The sequence below is a fragment of the Carcharhinus amblyrhynchos genome, chromosome 3, assembly GCF_965287045.1.
Source record: "Carcharhinus amblyrhynchos chromosome 3, sCarAmb.v2.hapA, whole genome shotgun sequence".
Classification (NCBI taxonomy): domain Eukaryota; kingdom Metazoa; phylum Chordata; class Chondrichthyes; order Carcharhiniformes; family Carcharhinidae; genus Carcharhinus; species Carcharhinus amblyrhynchos.
The window spans coordinates 98623818-98646378 of NC_137326.1; the positions used below are offsets into that span (position 1 = coordinate 98623818).

The following is a 22561-nucleotide window of genomic DNA, read 5'->3' on the forward strand; positions in this document are numbered from 1 at the left end:
CTGGTCTCTTGAACAATTTTGATTTTAATTGGTGGCTGCACCAAGGCCCTAAGCTCTGAATTTCCCTCCCTTCATTTCTCTGCCTTTTTTGCCTTTAAGCTGCACTTCAGAACTTACCTTTTTTTGATGAGCTTTAGACCATCTGTTCCAATATCATCTTATATAGCTCAGTGTTGTATTTTACTTCACAAAACTTCTGCGAATTGCCTCAGGGCTTTTTAATTATGTTACACGTTGTTATTGCTGTCTTTCATCTGTCTCCTAGAATTTTTCTTTTGAAATATTCTGTTTTTGATTTTAAAATTTTCTTTTGAATATTCATTTTCCCTTTTCAAGCATTTGTGGATTCTGCTGCCAACACTGTTTCTGGGAAAACATTTCATCTCCTAATAGCTCTCTGCATTAAAAAAATTCTCCTAGCATCTTTCTTTTAGTGGTGATTATAAGTTTATCCCTTCTGCTGCTCTGACAAGTGGCAATAGTTCTCTCCCTATTTACTTCTTAAACATACTACCTCATTTTGAGCAGCCGTATTAGATTGTTCCTCAAACAATTGTTTTTTCTAATGAAAAGAGGTCCGGTTTCTTCGACCTATTTCAAATAAAGCCCTGGTATCATAATGAATCTCTTTGGCACTCCCTCCCTGAAGGTAGGTGCCCAAAATCCAGCGAAATATTCCTATCCTGTTTGGTATTTCCTGTGGGCCTTTATGTCCTATTATTATTTGTTTTATCCATTTGTGGGACATGGGCTTCGCGGACTGACCAGCATTTATTATTCATTCCTAATTGCCCGAGGGCAATTGAGAGTCAACCACATTGCTATGGCACTGGAGTCACACATAGGCCAGGCTGGGAAAGGATGACAAGTTTTCTTCCCTAAAAAGGACATTAGTGAACCAGATGGATTTTTCCCAATAATTGACAATGGTTTTATGGTCATCAGTAGATTCTTAATTCCAGATAATTTTTTTATTGAAATTCCACCATCTGCTGTGGCAGGATTTGAACCTGGGTCCCCAGAACATTAGCTGAGCTTCTGGATTAATAGTCCAGCAATAATACCACTAGGCCATCACCTCCCCCAGATAAGAAAAGGTAAAAATTCATATGTTATCTTCTCCTTCCACATTTCAGGATTTGTGTATCTGAATCCCCAAATCCATTCTGTTTTAGTTTTACTTTTCACTGTATTGTTCCCTTCCTCCTCTCACACTCACATCATTTTGCCCAATCCAGTTACCCACGCCCTCTTGAAATTACCAAGCGCTTTTCATAGATTTTTATACTTCCAACCTCTGCATATCTTGGAGGAATGCTGCTGTTTGTATCTCTCTGGTTTGAAAACATTAGTGACTATTGATTTTTGTCTGTTTTGTCTATTGATTTTGATCAGTGGACAAAGCAATCACATTAACATTTCAAGTGAGAAGCCTTTGGGAGACCATTTAGAAGTTGGCAAATGTTAAGTGGGTTCATCGCTGTATTTTTGTTGTTGAGTGCTAATGGCAGCTAAATTTACAACATGCTCCTGAATAATTTTACTTTGTGTTGTTTGGCAGGGGGGCGGGGGCAGGGGACACAGTATACTGGCAAAACCCCATTGCTCAAAGATTGGTGCACCATCTTTAAAGGGCGTCCTGATCATAACCTGAGTAAATCTCTTTGCCCCCATGCCATCCCTCCAGACACAGCCCACAGGGGTCCCCAGCTGATCGTCGGCACCTCTTTTCCCCTTCCCCCACAACAGGCACTTCTGGTGTCCCTGCTTTTCTGGCCATCATCACGTCTAAAGTAGGAGCCTCCATGAGGTTCCTACTGGGGCCTGCTTCTTGGCACAGCTTGACACTGCCACATTGCCCACCTTTGCCAGGCAGTTTTTTGGCAACGTCCCTCTCCCTGGGGCCTACATTTAAACTTCACAACCCTGGGAGACCCCCATGACAGGCTCCTATCTAGGTGCCCGTTGAATATTCGGTGAGATGGGGGATGTCCTAGACAGAGAGAGTGCTCGCTAATGACATGTTATTGTATTAAAATGAGCTTTCTGTGATCTGAGTATTTCACAGCACTCCACATGCGAGAGGCTGGTATTAGTGGAACTCAGAAACTCACTGGCGTGAATCGTGCTCTCCGGATTTCAAGCACGCACCACTATTCCCACAGATAGAAAGTGCGGGTTCAAAATTGCCCCAGTGTGCAATGAGTTTGGCTGGTAATATATATCCCTCAGTGAATTGTATTTCTGTGGAATGCTATACTTTGACCTTTTCTTTTCTCAATGCAGGTAAGATACCAAATCTTTTATCACCAAAGGACTTCAATGCTTTAACTCGTCTAGTCCTCGTTAATGCAATTTACTTTAAAGGAAATTGGAAGTCTCAATTCAGAGGAGAAAATACACGTACATTTCCTTTTACCAAAGATGATGAAAGTGAAATCCAGATCCCTATGATGTACCAACAAGGAGACTTCTATTATGGTTTGCAAATGTTTAGCTTTTTTACTCAGTTAATTAAAATTGACCTTTTCATTCACTTGATCTGGCATTTGAATGAAGATTCAAATTTGATAGAGAACAGTATTCCTTTGTTTCCTTAGCCTTTTTAAACATAACCCCATGAGGTTCTCTGTTATGATTGCAAAACAGCAGAGATATTTTAGCCATAGCACTTACAAATGGGCAGAGATGTAAATGTGAAAATGCTGAAAACAAGCAGTGACTTTTCATAACTTGATGATAATTCACGGTTTATAGTTTTACTGTGATGCAGTGTCAGCTGGATTGCATACTCACTTATGAGTCAAAAGTTCAAGGGGGCAATTTTCCCAAATTAATTCAAATTGTCCAACAGGTGGGAAAAAGGTTTCTTATGAATGAGTTTCATAAATTTACGGTATTCTATGCACTACAGAGGCTATCAGGCAATTCATACCGGGGTGTTGTGGGGTTGACATAAAACCTGCTAGAAAGGCCAACAGCAGAGTGCTCGGGGGCCATTGTGTCTATCTCCCAAACTGTTGATATACTCCTCTCGATCACACCTCTCTTCCCCCCACCCCACCTCCCCAAATCACACTCCATCACCCCACCCCTCCCCAAATCACTGACCCTGCCTCTCAATTGCTGACACTGACCCCAATCACCGCACCACCGCCCCCCCCCCCCCCCCCACCGCCCCCCCACAACACCACGACTAGCTGCATATTGGTACTTATGATGTACCAACAATCTGTAATGGCTTACAAATGTTTAGCTTTTTTACCCCCCTCCATCCCGGATGCAGAGTCTGCCCTGCCCCGTGAGCCCTCCCACGAGGCACCATACCCTTGGCAGAGTCAAGGTGCCAAGCTGGCACTGCCAGGATCCCATGCTGACTCTGCTAGGCTGACACTGCCTAATGAGTATTGTTTGCTCCACCCCTGTCCTCCTAGGAGGCCTCAATGGCATCTGATCCCACTGACGAGGCTATCAAATCTGGCCCTGGGGGTGAGCTGTGATACTGCTGGTGGGAACCTTCGCTGGCAAGGTTGAAAATCAAAGTGAACCCAGACAATAGAGTCCAGAGCTCACTGAAGACATATAAATGACCTGTTGGATATTTAAATATTTAATTACGCCACAAAAATGGCCCTGGAAGATTGCGACCTACCAGACACCGGGTGGCAATCATATTGTTCGGGTCTCGCTTAAATTTCCTGCCCCTCTACGCTGGAAAATCGTGCCCCGTGAGTTCAAGACGAACTCCAGAGGCTTGAGTGTAAAATCTAGACTGATACTCTAATGTAGTGCTGAGCGAATGCTGCATGGTCAGAGGAGTTGTCTTTCAGATGATTTATAACGAGGCTTTGTTTGCCTCTCAGTTGAATGAGAGATCCCTGGCACTGTTTCAAAGAAAAATAGGAGAGTCCTCCCCGGTGTGCTGACCAATGAGCTGGTCATTATCTCAATAAGGTTCATGGAAGACAGCTACACATCCTACATTACAATAGGGGCTATTGCAAAAGGTACCTCATTGGCGAGGAAGCAGTCTGTGAGAATCTGAGGTTATAATTTCTTCACAGATGCAACTTGATTTTTTTTTAGGTGAGTTCAGTGATGGCTCAAATGAAGCAGGAGGAGTATACCAAGTTTTAGAAATGCCTTACGTTGGTGACAAGATGAGCATGATGATCGTTCTCCCGAGACAGGAAGTGCAACTGGCTACCTTGGAGCCACTTATCAAAACCCAACTAATTAATGAATGGGCAAGCTCGGTAAAGAAGCAGAAGGTTGAAGTGTACCTGCCAAGGTGAGGGGCTTTTTTTCTTGTCTGGGGAATGATGTCTAATAAAATCTATTTGCATGGCTGAGATATGTTTAGCCATTTTAAATCAGAAAGTAACATATGTTTGCAGGGAAATTTAGTGATCGTTAGAAAAACAACATTTAATAGTGTTTTCTTGCAGTAATACCATGCTTTGATAGTCACACACTTTATAACTAGTATTTTGAATACAATGAGAATCTACGGATATAAGGATAATGCAGAAGGTGTAACTGAGGTAGGGGAGAATTGTCTTATTGAATGTCAAAGCAGGCTTGATGGGCCAAATGGCCTATTTCTGCTTTTACTTTTTATGACCAAGTGTTTACTATGCTAATCGTGTCTGAAGATGGGAGTAATTAATGATCTCGTAGTGAAGGCACCCCCTAGGTAGCAGTGACCATAATATAATTGAATTTTACATTCAGTTTGAGGAAAAGAGGAGTGAGTCTGAGATGAGGAAGAAGTTTTCTGAAAAAAAGCAGAGTGATGCAGCACGCAGGATAAAACGGCGAGGAAGCTGCCAACCCCAGAGACGGCTTTCCTTGCTGTCTCTTGAGCATTTAAAAAAAATAAACGGCAAAGGGTGAGTCCTGTGATGTCACACTGGTGGGGTGGGCTCAAGCATTTAGATTCTAAAAGGGTACCCAATTTAAAATGAAATAAAAACCTCACATCCGTGCCCCCCTCTTTTGCCCCCTCACACTGATGTGAAGGGACAATCCAATGTGGGAGGACAACCAGGTGTAAAAGCCTGATAGTTACATTAAAATCTCAGCAAATTATTATGCTGACTTTCAAAGTCGGGATAAGTTACATCATTGCTGGGGGACAGGGACAATTAATCGGGGAAATTCTGCACGCGTAGTGCTGATTTGGAATTTTCCACCCTTGTCACTGATTTCCATCAGCCCCCCCACAATTTTTCTTCCCCCCTGCGCCCCCCCCCCACCCCAACAATGCTAAAAACAGAAGTTGAAGATCCCTCATGTTTTAAACTTAAATAAAAGCAGTTAAGAGGACACTAAAACAGCTGGCTAATGTGAATTGTCAGAATAGGTTAAGTGATAGGCCAATAGAGATGCAGTGACAAACATTTACGGGGACGTTTCAGAATACACAGTATAAATATATTCCAACAAGTAAGAAAAAGTCCAATGAACAGACCCACCATCCATGGTTAACTGGAATGGTTAAAGATAATATCAAATGTAAAGAAAAAAATGCATAATCGTGCAAAGGCAGGTGCAGGTCAGAAGATTGGACAGAATACAGAACACCAAGATGTTCAGACTCCATCATAAACCAGTAGGGCAAAATGTAAGCGATTTAGTGTCATTCTTCTTTTATTCTCTTATCTGTCCATTTGCCCTTTAAATAATGCTGATAGTAATGTAAGACTTTTGATATTTAGAAATGACGTAGTCTGTTGCCATTTGTGGCACGACAGGCCAAAATAGAACTACATTGTTCTCCGGTTTCCTGCCATAGTCATTGTGTGTTTTGAATTAATTCAGTCAACATCTGATAACCTTTCTAGTGAGGGGGTAATTTGGATTGAACTTTCAGCTGATATATATATATATATATGTGTGTGTAAAATATATTATACTTATGTCAGTGCCCATGTCATTGTTTCATACATTGCACACCACCAGATTGACTTCTTTATCAAACCTAATGCAAAAGATCTAGAGTGTCTCCAGTTTCCCAATTCAAACTGCACAAATAAAGCCAGGAATATTGTATTTTTAATTTCAATGTTAAACGCACATTACCGACAAGTTCCACTCTTTTAAAGCAAAATATAGTGACACATGAAGGATTTTCCCAAGGTATTGTGCAACTGCCTTAGAATATAGGGCAGACTAACTGGAGGGTTACATTGTGCCAATTATTGTGTAACAAATGGAAATTTCGGACAGAATCAAGGATTAACGTTGATTTTGTCTCTAGTTGAGTTTTAGTACATGCTTCATTTTTTTAACTGCAAAGCCCGCATTTCAAGACAAGTCTCGTGAAAACAGCCAAAGCCGTTTCATAAGTCCTAACTGCACTGCTGGTGCAATTGCTATTGCTAACTTTAGTTGTGGTGCACAAATTAATCTCACCTTCGTAATACTAATACAGTCTGTGTGGAATTTGCATGTTTTCCCCGCGGCTGCATGGGTATCCTCCAGGTGCTCCAGTTTTCCTCCCACTGTCCAAAGATGTACAGGTTAGGTGGATTAGCCATGTTAAATTGTCCCTTAGTGTGCCAAGATGTGTAGGTTGCGGGATTCGCAGGGCAAACATGACATTCCTCACAGCGCCAGGGACTCTGGTTCGATTCCCAGCTTGAGTCACTGTGCGGAGCCTGCACATTCTCCCCGTGGGTTTCCTTCTGGTGCTCTGGTTTCCTCCCACAGTTTGAAGGATGTGCTGATTAGGTGCCTTGGCCACGCAAGATTCTCCCTCACTATACCCAAACAGTGTGGCGATGAAGGGATTTTCACAGTAACTTCACTGCAGTGTTAATGTGAGTCTACTTGTGACATTAATAAATAAACTGAAATGTGGGGTTATGGAGAAAGGGCCTGGATAGATGTCTATCAGAGAGTTGGAACAATCACGATGGGCCAAATGGCCGCCTCCTGCACTGTAGGATTCTATGAGTATTATTTAAAATGCATGTTTTAATACATATGTCTTAGTATAATGGTAAAAGCATCAGAAACATTATTAGGAACAACAAGCATGTGTGGCGATCTGAAAGAACCACAGCTTCTTAAAATGAAAGTTCATTTTCAAAATAATATAGCATATACTTTCGGAGCAATTTAATAATGGCAGTCACAATCATTCCACACGGAAAACAGATTTTGAACTGAATTAAATGTTCAGCTATTGCTTATTTTTCATTCACATGTTGTCATTGCTATGCTGCCGCTGTCAACAAAATACCAATAGTGCATTAGACTGCTATTTTCCCTCTAGCTGTGCTTTAATTATTATTATCTGTCAGTGCAGACCTTACAAAGAACTATGAAGGTTCCCAAGCAGAGTTAATAAAGTTGGAAATGCAACTTGCACTAACTCCATGTGCACAAGACATTTTCATTATTGCTTTGGAATTGCAGAATGAAGGGAGTGTATTCAGAACATCCAGTGACTAACGACAAATGATTTTTCCACGCAAAAGATACATTAGTAATCTTTTTGTCAACATTTTTATTCCAGAAACATTGATCTATTATTTTAAATTTACAGCAAAAGAAATGCTTACATGTCATTCCGATCTGCTTGTTTTCATCATTGACTCTGCATGTGTATAAAATTACATTGCTAGATTCAAAGTGACACAGAATATTGATTTGAAAGAAGTTCTCGCCAGCCTGGGGATCTCGGAAATGTTTGGTGTTGATGCTGACCTCTCGGCAATGACTGGTAGGTAGACAGTCCAATTTTCTAAACGTTATCTTATTAGCTGGTGTGTAAAATTCAGTTTAAGCTGAGGTAATCAATCTTTGAAAGCTTCTCCTATTATGATACATGAGCAACCCTTTTCTTCATCAGTGGTTAGTAGGGCTAGTATGTAGTTGATAATATTGGAGCACTAAGATTTTTGTTTTTGCTTTGTGTGAATCAACAAAGTCTATTGCTATAAGGCCTACCAGCACCATCCAATCTGACTAGACAAGTGCACTGTTTAACAATCTGCTCCCTTGGCCTGTATAGCTTAAAGAAAAAGAAGCGTTTTCCAGACAATTACATCACGACTTTATTGAATACATCACGTACAAAGATACAGGATTGGAATTCATCCTTTGGATTAGCTATGACTGCCAACACATTGGTCAGAATTCTCCGATCTTGTGAGCAGCTGGGATTCTCCAGTGCTGCTGCAGTGAATGGAAGTTTGGCTGAATGCCAAATTCTTCGTTCTCGCTGGTAGCAGTTGCAGGGCATGCAAGACCAGAGAATTCCAGCCCATCATCTTCCTCCAGTGCTGAACAAATCTTCACTCCTATTTGCTACAAGTTTATGTGGCACTAACCACTGTTTGTTTGATGTCAGTAATGATCTCTTAGTGCAGCTATGATTAGAAATCTTCCAGTGACGTGTTATAAAACAAACCACGGACAGGTCAATATATTGTTAACATTCTAAGCAAAGTTGCACTTAATATTGAAGTTGACACAGAGTAGATCCAGCATCCGGTGTTCTCTCTCTGACGTTCCATTATTTTTCAATTCCAAAATTAATTTCAGGAAGCTCATAGCGGCACAGATCATGATACTTGAGACAATTGTTGGTATGATGGAAAACTAACTATAACCGAGGAGAGTAATGAGGAATATGAACTGTAACCTTTATGAGGAATATGAAAACTAACTTGTCTGCTTGTTCAAAACAGACCTTGTAAAGGCAGTACAAACTTAAACCTTAAGATACATGTCATGCCTATGCAGATGTACCTGCAGTTCTGTGAAAAGTGAGCAGTTTTTAAATTAAAACAATATACATTTTGCATATTAACCAATCTGCATTGAAACAAAATAGAGTCAAGAGGGTCAGGTGACCTCCCTTTGCAAATATTCATGGATCTGCCCTAGGCTGGTACTTAGACTGCTTGTTTGAAAGGTCTTTTGGAACATTCCTTTGAGAGGTCATTAAAATTGTCACAGATGTCTCCTGTGAATTTAACAGCTATGATGTGGAGATGTTGGGTTGGACTGAGGTAAGCACAGTAAGAAGTCTCACAACACCAGGTTAAAGTCCAACCTGGACTTTATTTGGTAGCACGAGCCACAAACTTTCGGAGCACTGCTGCTTCATCAGGTGAGTGAGTTTTGTTCAAAAACAGGGCATATAAAGACTCAAACTCAATTTACAAAATAAAGGTTGGAACGTGAGTCTTTGCAGGTAATCGAGTCTTAAAGTTACAGCCAATGTGAGTGGACAGAGGGCCAAGCAAAGGTTAAAGAGGTGTGTATTGTCTCCAGCCAGGACAGTTAGAGATTTTGCAAGCCCAGGCAAATCGTGAGGGTGACAGATAATGTGACATAAACCCAAGATCCCGGTTGAGGCCCATCATCGTGTGTGCAGAACTTGACTATCAGTTTCTGCTCAGCAATTCTGCGTTGTGTGTCATGAAGGTCGTCTTGGAGAATGCTTACCCGAAGATCAGAGGCTGAATGCCCATGACTGCTGAAGTGTTCCCCAAAAGGAAGAGAACACTCCTGCCTGGTGATTGTCGAGCGGTGTTCATTCATCCAGTGTCAGTGTCTGCATGGTCTCCCCAATGTACCGTGCCTTGGGACATCCTTTCCTGCAGCATATCAGGTAGACAACATGGCTGCGTTGCAAGAGTATGTACCATGTACGTGGTGGTTGGTGTTCTCATGTGAGATGATGGCATTCATGTTGATTATTCCAAGGGAATGGCCTTGGCGAACATTTCTGTTCTACAGAAGGCTGGGTGAATAAGGGTCCAGGAGTTTCTCCTTGGTTATCTTTGGGAGGCAGGAAAGATCCCCTCAGAAGACAAACAGGGGACACTGCGGATAGAGTACACTTCGTGAAGCAGTATTTCCTCAGAGCAGAGAAGTTATAACATGTTCTCTGGCGCCTTCAACATGTTCGTCTTCAATGATGACATCTCGCCAAGGCTATCCCCACAGCCCCACTTCTTGCCTTCAAACAACTGCACAACCTCAAAGAGGCCATTGTCCACAGCAAACTACCCAGCCTTCAGGAGAACAGTGACCATGACACCACGCAACCCTGCCACAGCACCCTCTGCAAGACGTGCCGGATCATTGACACGGATGCCATCATCTCGCATGCGAACACCATCCACTAGGTACACGGTAAATACTCTTGCAACTTGGCCAACGTTGTCTACCTGATATGTTGCAGGAAAGGATGTCCCAAGGCATCTACACTGGGGAGACCATGCAGATGGTATGACAACGAATGAATGAACACCGCTCAACAATCACCAGGCAGGAGTGTTCCTTCCAACCGGGGAACACTTCAGCACTCACGGGCATTCAGCCTCTGATTTTTGGGTAAGTGTTCTCCAAGATGGCCTTCACGACACATGACAATGCAGAATCACTGAGCAGAGACTGATAGCCGAGTTCCACACATATGAGGACGATCTCGACCGGGATCTTGGGTTCATGTCCACTATCTGTAACTCCCATGAATTGCCTGGGCTTGTAAAATCTCACTAACTATCCTGGCTGGAGACAGTAGACATCTCTTTAATCTGTGCTTGGCCCTCTCTCCACCCACACTGTCTGTACCTTTTAAGACTCGATTACCTGTAAAGACTCGGATTTCAACCATTATCTTATAAATTGAGCTTGTGTCTTTATATGTCCTGTTTGTGAACACAAGTCCTCACTCACCTGATGAAGGAGCAGTGCTCTGAAAGCTAGTGGCTTGTGCTGCCAAATAAACCTGTTAGACTTTAGAACAAAGAACAAAATCAGCCTGGGAAACAGGCCCTTCGGCCCAACGAGCCCACGCTGCCATCTCAACACCACCTTTCTACCCATGACCCCTATCTAATGTTTTATGGCCATCCAGATTGAGGGAAAACTGATTTAGGGACAATTTATTCCTGCCAATCAGCCTAACAGCACATCTTTGGGGTGTGGGAGGAAACCGGAGCACCCGGAGAAAACCCACGCAAGCACGGGGAGAATGCGCAAACTCCCACAGACACCGGCCCAAATCCATGTGTCTGCACAGCAATCAGCGATAGTTACTGAGCTGTCGTCTTGCCCAGTATCTTGTCCAGTTTAGGCACACACTAACGACATGAAGCACTAGGCCAATCTCGAACAACCAAGAGCAGCCCCAGTACGACCCATCACGTGTATGCCCCTCGTTGGACACAAGGTGGACCGACTTAAAACCTGTGAATGAAAAGAGAAAAACATTATTATCATACTATACCCACTTACATTTCTAGGGACACCCCAATGCTAATGACCCTTATTTAAAGGTTCTCCTATATCCACCCATCTCCAACTCAGTCATGTGCCTGTCTAAGTTACTCTTAAAGGACTCTAGTGTGTTTGCCTCCACCACCTTACTTGGCAGAGCATTCCATACCCCCACTACCCACTGTGTGAAAAACCTCCCTCTAATATCTGTGTTGTACCGCTCCCCCCTCACCTTAAGTCCATGGCCCCTTGTCCTACGTGTCTCTATTATAGGAAATAGCTTACCTCTGTTTACTCTATCTATACCCTTCATAATCTTATATACCTCTATTAGATCCCCTCTCAGTCGGCATCTTTCAAGGGAAAAGAACCCCAATTTCTTCAATCTTTTCTCATACCCCAGTCCTTCCATACCATTGGGCGCCGCACCTGCGCAAGGATATTTTGGCCCTGGAGGGAGTGCAGAGGAGGTTTACTAGGCTGATACCGGAGTTGAGGGGATTGAGCTATGAGGGGATTGAGCTATGAGGAGAGGCTGAATAAACTAGGCTTGTACTCGTTAGAGTTTAGAAGAATGAGGGGAGATCTCATTGAGACGTATAAGATGATGAATGGGATGGATAGGATAGAGGTGGAGAGACTCTTCCCGCTCAAAAAAGACAGTAGGACTAGGGGGCACAGCCTCAAGATAAAGGGGAGGCGGTTTAGAACGGAGTTGAGGAGGAACTTCTTCACTCAAAGGGTGGTGAATCTCTGGAATTCTCTGCCCGTTGAAGTGGTGGAGGCTGCCTCGCTAAATATTTTTAAGAAGCGGGTTGATGGGTTCTTGATAAGAGAGGGGATTAAGGGTTATGGGGAGAGGGCGGGAAAGTGGAACTGAGCCACAACAGATCGGCCATGATCTTATTGAATGGCGGGGCAGGCTCGAAGGGCTAGATGGCCTACTCCTGCTCCTATTTCTTATGTTCTTATGTTCTTATCCTGGTAAACCTCCTCTGCACTCTCTCCAGAGTCTCCACGTCCTTCTGGTAGTAAGGCGACCAGAACTGTACACAGTACTCCAAATGCGGCCTAACCAACATTCTGTACAACTGCAACATTAGACTCCAGCTCTTATATTCTATACCCCTTCCTATAAAGGCTAACATACCATAGGCTTTCTTCACCACACTCTCCACTTGCACTGCCACTTTCAAAGACTTGTGCACTTGCACCCCCAGGTCTCGCTGCGACTCTATACTCCTTACAGGCTTACCCTTTATCATATAACTTCCCCCTACATTATTCCGGCCAAAATGCATCACCTCACATTTATCCGGATTAAACTCCATTTGCCACCTATCTGCCCAATCAACCAGCCTATCAATATCCTGCTGTATTGCCAGACACTGCTCCTCACTGCCCGCCAATCCAGCCATCTTGGTGTCATCAGCAAATTTGCTGATCACACCACCTACTCCCTCTTCCAAATCATTTATCTACACTACAAAGAGAAGTGGTCCCAGTACCGAGCCCTGTGGCACACCACTAGTGACAGACCTCCAGCTAGAAAAAGACCCCTCCACAACTACACTCTGACTCCTCTTTGCAAGCCAGTTCTCTACCATCTAGATACCTGACCACATATCCCATGAGCTTTAATCTTCTGTACTAACCTACCACGAGGGACTTTGTCAAACTTTAACCTGGTGTTGTGAGACTTCTTACTGGATTTAACAGCTACCATACCTACAGAAACTGATGTGCAAAGACAACACAGACTTTTGGCTGTAGATTGAAATTCCTCAGATTGGGGGTACGCGAATGGAAAAGAGATGCAAATGGCTGAGATTCAAACCCCATTGTGTGTCAGTGCTAATGTTTATCAGGGACCAATTGTGTGAATGGTGGGAAAAACTGATAGTATGGTCATTTGACAAATCAGCTTGTAACATGAAACATTTCTTAATGCATCCTGTGAACAGATTTTTGTTAGTCTGGGAGACAAAGATAATACAAAGGGAAGAGACCTCATGGAGAAAAGGAAGAACCCTGTCTAGGCAAGTAGAGAAGTGGGGCTAAAAGGAAAATACTGCAGATGCTGGAATCTGAAACCAAAAAAGAAAATGCTGCAAAATCTCAGTAAGTCTGGCAGCATCTGTAAGGTGAAAAAGGCACTGATGTTTTGAGTCCAGATGACCCTTTGTCAAAGAGAAGTGGGGCTATCCATTTTCCTACCAATTTGCAGAACCCAGCTAGATCATCACTATAGAAGCTCGATTACACTTTCAACTGAAGCAAAGCCAAAAACTTCCTGTTGCAGGGAGGAAGCCACTGTGAATTCATCACCAGAAACATCCAACCCTCCACACCTTTGAGTGAATTGGAAGTATGTTTTTAGTTTATTTATTAGTGTCACAAGTAGGCTTACATTAACCCTGCAATGAAAATCCCCCTAGTGCCTGTTTGGGTACACTGAGGGAGAAATTAGCAAGTCTTTCAGACTGTGGGATGAAACCGGAGCACCCGGAGGAAACCCACGCAGACACGGGGAGAACGTGCAGACTCTGCAGTGATCCAAGCCAAGAATTCAACTCGGGTCCCTGGCACTTTGAGGCAGTAGTGCTAACAACTGTGCAGCTCCCTCATGAGACCTGCAGCATGCCCAATTTCCATCTCAAAAGACGAGAGTAATGGAGACTTTTTGAACTCTTTCAAAACGTAAGTGCATGCCACCTCTTTTGTAACCATCTTTTTTGTGCGTGAGTGAGACTATTGTGAATATATTTCAGGTGTTGTGAAATAAACTTTTCTTTATTTTATGAGATAACCTCCCTTGTGTCAGTTCCTGAGAATCAAAGCATTCAAGGGGTTAACGTACTCAGTTAAAACACAACGGGGGGCAATTCTCCCAGCTGACTGCACTACTTTTACAGCTGGGCGCCACATTCTCCATGAGTCACCAGGCGCTGGATTCCCAGCCTCGTCAGTTCCGCACCAGAAATCAGTGTGGAGCTGCATAATTTATTTACATGCCCATTGAAATGTATTTTATATCTATTAGGGGTCCGCTAGCCCTCCTCCCTCCAGCCAGGAGTGGTTTACTCCAGTGGGTTTACAATAGCTCCCCACCTGTGGGGAGCTTGTGGCTCAACACTGCTGGAGTGAATGTGGGGCCACTGAGGCCCCTGCAGCAGGTGGTGGTTAAAAGGTGGGGTCTGGCCCCCTAGCACTGCACCAGGGGCAAAGTGACGATGCCCAAGGGAGTGGAGTCTATTGGGGCAGTTGTTTGGTGGGGGAGAGAGATCACTGGGCGGGAGAGGCGGGAGATAGCTGGGGGTTGAGGAGGTCCCGCTGCCACTCTTCACTTGGTCTGGCTGACAGAGGAAGGGAGGTCAGTGATGGGGGCTGGCCATCGGGGTGGGAGAGGTCAGCCTGCTGGGGATTTCAGGGCTGTCGATTGGGGAGGGTGGGGTGAGGTGATTGGGTCTGCTGGGTTTGGGGGTGGGGGGGCAATACTAGGAGGGTGTGCTGAAGCTGGCCCAGACACATCGGGGGGGGGGGATAGGCAATGATCGGGCCGTGGGGGGATGTGTTGCAATGGTCATAAGGGCTGCAATCTAGGGGTCATGGGGCTGACCAGCGATTGAGCTGGCCAGATATTGGGATGCCAGCAGTGCGGGGCTATTGTGCATGCACCAATCTTGGTGCTGACAGGTTAGCGCATGTGCATTGGCCCACTCAGCGCTATGCTGCCTGCCCCTCCAGTGGGAATAAGCCCTGCTCACTGATTCTTAGTGTGATTCATGCTAGTGCATTCTGTAGTGCTCAAAGTATGGGAGATTCATTTTGAAAGCCCCACTGATAAAAAGCAGTGGGATTTACTCCAATCTTTTTGCAAAATCGGCTCTTAAAATTTTTTTGGGAGAATCCTACACATGTTGCAGTCAGTTGAGAGATGGGGGTGGGTGCGGCGGTGCCTATGGCATATGTTAAAGCAGTGGACCCAGGTGACCTGGGCTCATGTTTGTACAAGGTGTACAAACCAAATCTGTTGCATATTTCAGAAGAAAAATATGAATCATTGTGTCAGTTGTGCGTTTTAACAGTGGTTAGACATTTACTTTGTATGTTCAGTGCCGTTTTCTTTTCCATTTTACCTGCAATCGTCACAATATTTCTGGGTAAAGTTTTTATAATAAACCATTAACCTTTACCCATAAAGTCATTGTGCCTCTGCATTGTAAAATAACTTTATTGCTTCCATTGCCCAATATGTATATTTATATTGAAAACGGTTTATAACATAATTACTTAAATTGGAATACAAGCATATTTAAATCTGCATAGAAATCTGATTGCTTCAAGGTTTAATAGGAATTTCCTTTTCGCCTCAGCAGGGGATTTAAACAGCATTCTCAGAACATGAGAAAAGTGTTGACTGTAAATAACATCACAAGTGCAGTGCTAACAAGTCCTTTTTTTTCTGGCAGAGAATAAAGACTAGGCTCTTTGAGAAGCTTCATTTTTGACCTTGCAAGTACAAAATAGAAAAATATTATGTTAATCTTCAAGTATCCTTCTAAAATGTGTTCCTCATATGGCTGGAACATTTTCCTGATTATAGTTAGCAAGAACAAATCTCTAGATTTAAATCTATTTGTCTGATGCAATTTTTTTAAAATCTAATTTATTTGTGGGACATGGGCATCGCCGGCTGGCCAGCATTTATTGCCCATTCCTTGTTACCCTAGAGGGCAGTTGAGAGTCCACCACATAGCTGTGGCACTTGAGTCACATGTAGGCTAGACCAGGTAAGGAAATTAGCGAACCAGATGGGTTTTTCAGACAATTGGCAATGGTTTCATGGTCACCAGTAGATTCTTAATTCCAGATTTTGTTTTAATTGAATTCAAATTCTGTGGCAGGATTTGAACCTGGGTCCCCAGAACATTAGCTGAGTTCCTGGTTTAATGTTCTAGCAATAATACCACCAGGCCATCGGCTCCCTGGTTTAGCTTAGCTTTGAACCTTTTTTTACTCCAATAAGCAGGATTGATGTTGCAAGTGCTGGCACAGTACGCTGACTGCTGCAGTTAAGGGTGAAAGTGACTCACAAGCACAGATGGAAACAGTTGGCATAATCTGGTGGTACAGTGGAATATTCTAGAATAATGGCCTAGTCAAGCAGAGGTTGTAAATTTAGGCAGAGCAAAACAGATCACTGGAGCTGTTCAAAGCACACTTTTAATCATGTCTCTTTGTTATCCTGGATAAGACAGCACTCAAAAACAGCATTACTACCTCAAAGCCTGGTGCTTGTCCACACAAATTCAAGTTGCAGATCATCAGAGGTTAACTTTAAGCTCAACTGATGTGCACAGTGTGAGTGACAGGTTATTATTAAACTATGATGCTGTGTTCAGCCGGTTTTACTCTGACAGCTGCGCTCTAGCAAAACGTGCACTGTGCCACGCTTCACTCACACACATACAAAAATCACTTCCCAATTTTAAGAGGAAATCAGAATACCCAGTGATCAAGACTTTTTCCACCTAGGTGCACATGTGGAATTTATTTATTCTATGTTTATTAACCTGAAAAGGGAGAAGGTCACTGTTTCCTGGGTAGTTTTGGCTTCACTATTGTACAAGAGTTGGCCCTTGTTATTGACCTGAAAGAAGAGCTATCTCTGATGTGTGGGTTTCACCTTTTCCGATGTTAATTTCATTCCAGCATTAGTTATAGGGGATCAATACTTTAGTGTCAAGCCTTCTATATGAGTAAATCTCTGGAAGTAAAGCATCCAAATTAGCATGTGATAATTTTTTTTTCAAAACAGTAAATAAGCAGCTATTCCTAAAGGTTGGCTGTTTTTGGAAGCACCAGTGGTATTAGGAAGAACACCATGGGTGGGATTTTCCAGTTGTCTCACCCCAAAACTGAAAATCCCACCCGATGTCAATAGACCTTTGCATGGTCTGTCCTCAGTCCACTACAATTCCCGTGGAGGGCAGAATGGGAAAATTCCAGCACTGCTGCCTCACAGCGCAAGGGATCCAGGTTTGATTCCTGGCTTGGGTCACTGTCTGTGTGGAGTTTGCGCATTCTCCACATGTCTGTGTGGGTTTCCTCCAGGTGCTCCAGTTGCCTCCCAAAGTCTGAAAGACGTGCTGGTTGGGTGCATTGATCTGAACAGATGCTGGAGTGTGGCTACAAAGGGAATTTCACAGTAACTTCATTGCAGTGTTAATGGAAGCCTTACTTGTGACTAATAAATAAACTTTTAATAAGTTAGACTCTTGTGCTCCCTGAACCTGTCATTGGTGAATCTGCACAACTGATGAGAATGCACTGCCGCAAATATCCTATATAGATCCAAGATGGTGGGTCCAGACACAAAATGCAACAAGAGAGTATTTAATGTTTCTGCTAAAGTCAGTTCTATTTCAGTCTTTTACTTCAGATATTTCTTACCAATTTTATAGACAGCGTTATTTAGTAAAGTAAGAGTTTTGATAGTAATGTGTGCTCCACGCCAGTGACATATTTGCAAATTCCAGCCCAATAATACACTTAGTGATGGCCCTTGTTATTGACCTGAAAGAAGAGCTATCTCTGATGTGTGGGTTTCACCTTTTCCAATGTGAATTTCATTCCAGCATTAGTTGTAAGGGATCTCTGGTGACTAGCAATAATGATGCCGTCAAACTAAACGGACAGTGAACTAGGGAGTACAAAGCACTGGTTGTCCTTCACTTTTTAATCACACTACATACAGTGAAATAAAGATTGGCACAAATGCATGGGACCAAGCTATATCGTCTTAGTCAACTCATTGAGTGATTGAATATTTTGATGAATTTAAGCTTGCTTAGCATCATTCTGTTAATAACCAACATCGTTCTGTTATTGTCTAAGTGGCAACTGCAACCAAAATGATGTAATTTCAGCAAATTTGCAAATGGTATTCATTTTGATGACAAACTGTTCAGCAGAGATTCACCCTGGACAGAAACCTATGGTATGATGCATGTTAGGTAGCACAGTGTCACTGCTGCCTCACAGCGCCAGAGACCTGAGTTTGATTCCCAGCTTGGGTCACTGAATGGAGTTGGCATGTTCTCACCATGTCTGCATGATTTCCTCCAGGTGTTCTGGTTTCCTCCCACAGTGCCAAAGATGTGCTGGTTAGGTGTATTGGCCATGCTAAATTTTCCCTCAATGTCCCCAAACAGTGCTGGAAGGTGGCGACTGGAGGATTTTCGCAGTAACTTTATTGCAATGTTAATATAATCTACTTGTGACACTAATACATAAACTCAAAAACTTAAATGTAAATGCTATAAGTCATAGCATAATATCCTGGAACTTCTGCATTGTAAGATTGGCATACACTTAAGATGTGCTACAAATTGCAGCCTAATGAATTTAACTAACAAAAAATGGGCTTATTGGATGTGATGCATATTTACATATTATGTATATTCTGGCTATCTTGATCCGACTGCTGCACTTCATCACACTAGCACCTCATAGGAATAGTAAATAGACCAAACTTGAGACTTAAAGCATTCTGTTTTTTTAACGACATATCTTGCTTGGATCCTGGTTTTATGCATCCTTTACCCATCCCAGTATTTTGAATTATTCCTATGCCATTTAAAAAATATTTTGTAAACCTATTGCAATCATGACAAAGATTCAATATCCATTCTCGACTTTTCAACCTGTCTATAGCATTTGATATCGTTGTTCACAGCTTGCAATGCCTCTCCACCACTGTCCAACTGGGTGGGCCTGCACTTGCCTGATCCATTCTCCTCTAGTTATTTGTAGCTGGAGAATTATCGTCAGTGGCTTCCCCCACGGTTACCTCTGGAATCCCACAAGGCTCGCTCTTTGGCATGGGAGAATGACGCCAGTTTTTTTTTTTGGCAGGCCACAGCCATACAACACTCAGTGTAAAAAGAGAACCCGGATTCTCGGCAGTAGCAGGGGAAGGGGGCAGCTAAACTCATTGGTGAAGCCAGCTGCAGAGCGCTTGGTATGCCATTGCGCAGGCACCCTGATCTCGTGCCACTCTTTCTCGTCGCCGTTGCCGCCCCCCCCCACGTGCTGGTTCCTACCCCTCTGCTCCAATCATCCCACTTCTGCAGAATTCCCACCCCATCCCGCCACCCCCAACACCAAACACCCTCCATCTGCATGAAACTCCCCCTAAATTTCTTTGTGCATTTAACTGATTTTTAAGACCTGCCTTAAAACTATTTTACTAACCAAGCTTTTTACCTCCTATCTCTTTTTCTGGTTATAATTTCATGTAACACTGCTGCATAGTGCCTTGGGTGTTTTATTATGTTAAAGGAATTATACAAATATAAATTGTTGTAAACATACCGAAACATGTCAATACTATAAATGCACAGTATGTGATGTAAGAGTGATGGTTCAGTTCCAGGAAAAATGTTTCCAATAATGACTTCAGAAGTTAGTTTTATCTTAAACCTAAGAAGGTTAAGCATCCTCGATTACACAATACAATCATAATTTTAAAAAAATTCAAAATGTTCAATCTTCTGATAAGATTCATGTCCTTCGAAGTAAAGTTATTGGGTAAAACTTTGCAATATTGTTTTTGACATTCCCCATTTCCTTTCATTGAACATTTCATTAAATATGCATAATCCTATCCCATCACTTTTCTGTTCCCTGTTTTCCACTATTTGTTTATCTGATTCCTTAATTTCGTCAGGATCCCACTCTTCAATTTTGAACTGACAAGGAGGGAAGTAAGCCATCTCCGGGCCTCAGCCTGATTCCATACTGAAGGTTTGCCTACAGATTTCAGTCTGTGGTTATTGGTAACAGATTGGAAAGCAACCTCAGGAGTGTACTGTTAAACCTCTTAAAGCATGAAATACTTTGCTGCTTAGGGTGTCTTGTTCCACAAATATATCAGTTTCCACATTTCATCCCGAATATCTTTAAAGTTGAAAGAAAGCATGTTTTCTCCACTGGATTTCTTTTTCTTTCCCAATTTTCTAATGTTGACTCTCTTGCTGGATTATATAGTTGCTAGATGCCCTCCAGTAATTTACTCAAATGACAATGATTAGAATGTCATGATTGGCAATTTGAGTAGGTTATTTGACTGCAGCAGCTGTCAATAAGTCTGATCTGATATCTGAATTCACAATTGGAATAAAGGATCGTAATGAGGTGTGGGAGCTGTAAACATGCTTCCCACTTGGGAGGGAGTGAAGTGAAATAGTGGCCCTCCTACCCCTGTTTAGCTTAGGGAGAAGGGTGGGGAGGAAGCAGATGAAAAGGAAGCAGGTAAAAAGGAAGTGAGGGGGGGGGAAGAGATATCCACCTAAGTGGAGCCGTCCCGAGATCGGCAAGGGGCAGCATCTGCAGAGTGACCTCCACCACACTTCTCTCCTGCTCTTCTAAGCATTTGTTTTTTTAAAAAAAAAGGACTTCCCAACTCCTGCCCAGCTCCCCTCGCCAGTGATTTATGGCATGGCCAGTGCATTATCAGGGTCAATTGGCTTGATGAAAAGCCTTATTGACCCTTGATTATCCACTTAAATATGATGGGCAGGCTGCCAATTTCAGCACATGTCTGCCACCCCCTGTATTACAGGAGAAAGCTGGATGGGCAAGATGGTGGCGAGATGGAAACTGGGTAGCTACCCTCTTTTTTTTGTGCCACCCCCTTTTTTTTTGTGCCACCCCCTTGCAGGAAACATGCTCACTGAGGGCACCTAAAATTCTGCCCATTAACTCTGTTTCTTTCCACAACTGCTGCCTGACCTCCTGTTGAGCATGTGCAGTATTTTTGGTTTTATTTCAGATTTCCAGCATCCACAGAAATCTGCTATTGTGTTGTTCTCGTACCAGAATTCTATCGCCCCGCCCGCCACAGAATCAGAGCGGGCAAGGAGCAGACAAGGGAAATGTCCGTTGAACTCAAGCATTAAGGTAGACAGATCCCCAGGGCCAGATGCCATCTATCCTAGATTACTGAGGGAGACAAGAGAGGAAATTGCTGGGCCTGTAACAGAAATCTTTGTTTCCTCTTTGGCCACAGGTGAGGACCCAGAGGATTGGAGGATAGCCAATGCTGTCCCATTATTTAAAAAGGGTAGCATGGATAACGCCAGTGAGCTTTACTTCAGTGATAGTTATATTGTTGGAGAAGGTTCTTAGGGATAAGATCTATACACATTTGGAACTGAATGATCTTATTAGCCTCAGACAGCGTGGTTTTGTACGAGGGAGCTCATGTTCACTAACTTGATTGAGTTTTTTGAGGAGATGATAAAAATGATTGAGGAGGGAAGGGCCGTGGATGTTGTCTCCGTGGACTTTAGTAAAGCATTTGACAAGGTCCCTTATGGCATGCTGGTGCAAAAGGTCGAATCACACGGGATCAAGGGTGAACTAGCTAGATGGATGGATTCAGAACTGGCTAGGCCATAGAAGACAGAGGATAGTGATGGAAGGGTTTTTTGGAGGTCTGTAACTAGTAGTGTTCCACAGGGATCAGTGCTGGAACCTCTGTTGTTTGAAATTTATATAAATGACTTGGGACAAAACGTAGCTGGTCTGATTAGCAAGATTGCGACAGATGCTAAGGTTGCTGAGGTTGCAGATAGTGATGAATATTATCAGAGAATACAGCGGGATATAGATGGACTGGAAAATTGGGTGGAGAAATGGCAGGTGGAATTTAATCCAGACAAATGCAAGGTGATGCACTTTGGTAGATCCAATTCAGGTGGGAACTATAAAATAAATGGCAGAACCATCAGGAGCATAGACACACAGAGAGATAAGAACATAAGAAATAGGAGCAGGAGTAGGCCATCTAGCCCTTCGAGCCTGCCCCGCCATTCAATAAGATCATGGCTGATCTGTTGTGGCTCAGTTCCACTTTCCCGCCCTCTCCCCATAACCCTTAATCCCCTCTCTTGTCAAGAACCCATCAACCCGCTTCTTAAAAATATTTAGCGAGGCAGCCTCCACCACTTCAACGGGCAGAGAATTCCAGAGATTCACCACCCTTTGAGTGAAGAAGTTCCTCCTCAACTCCGTTCTAAACCGCCTCCCCTTTCTGGAAGTACAAGTTGACAAGCCCTTAAAAGTGGCAGCACAGGTGGAAAAGGTGGTGAAGAAAGCATATGGCTTGCTTGCTTTCGTCATCTGGAGCATCAAATGTAAAAGTTGGCAAATTATGTTACAGTCATATAAAACATTGGTTAGGCCACATTTGGAATACTGTGTCCATTTCTGGTTCCTAAACTACCAGAAAAACATGGAGGCTTTG

The 22561-nt window shown here is 43.1% G+C and overlaps 1 protein-coding gene across 2 annotated transcripts in view; it reads left to right on the top strand.

Annotated features, from left to right (window-relative positions):
• The window catches only part of LOC145340958 (neuroserpin-like), a 47813-nt gene that overhangs the window by 19623 nt on the left and 5629 nt on the right, over positions 1-22561 (top strand). For both annotated transcript variants that reach the window (XM_080185569.1, XM_080185570.1), the window contains exons 4-6: positions 2287-2481; positions 4087-4291; positions 7635-7732. In XM_080185569.1, the coding sequence (XP_080041695.1) occupies positions 2287-2481; positions 4087-4291; positions 7635-7732 (498 nt within the window). The remainder of the gene's footprint in view (positions 1-2286; positions 2482-4086; positions 4292-7634; positions 7733-22561) is intronic.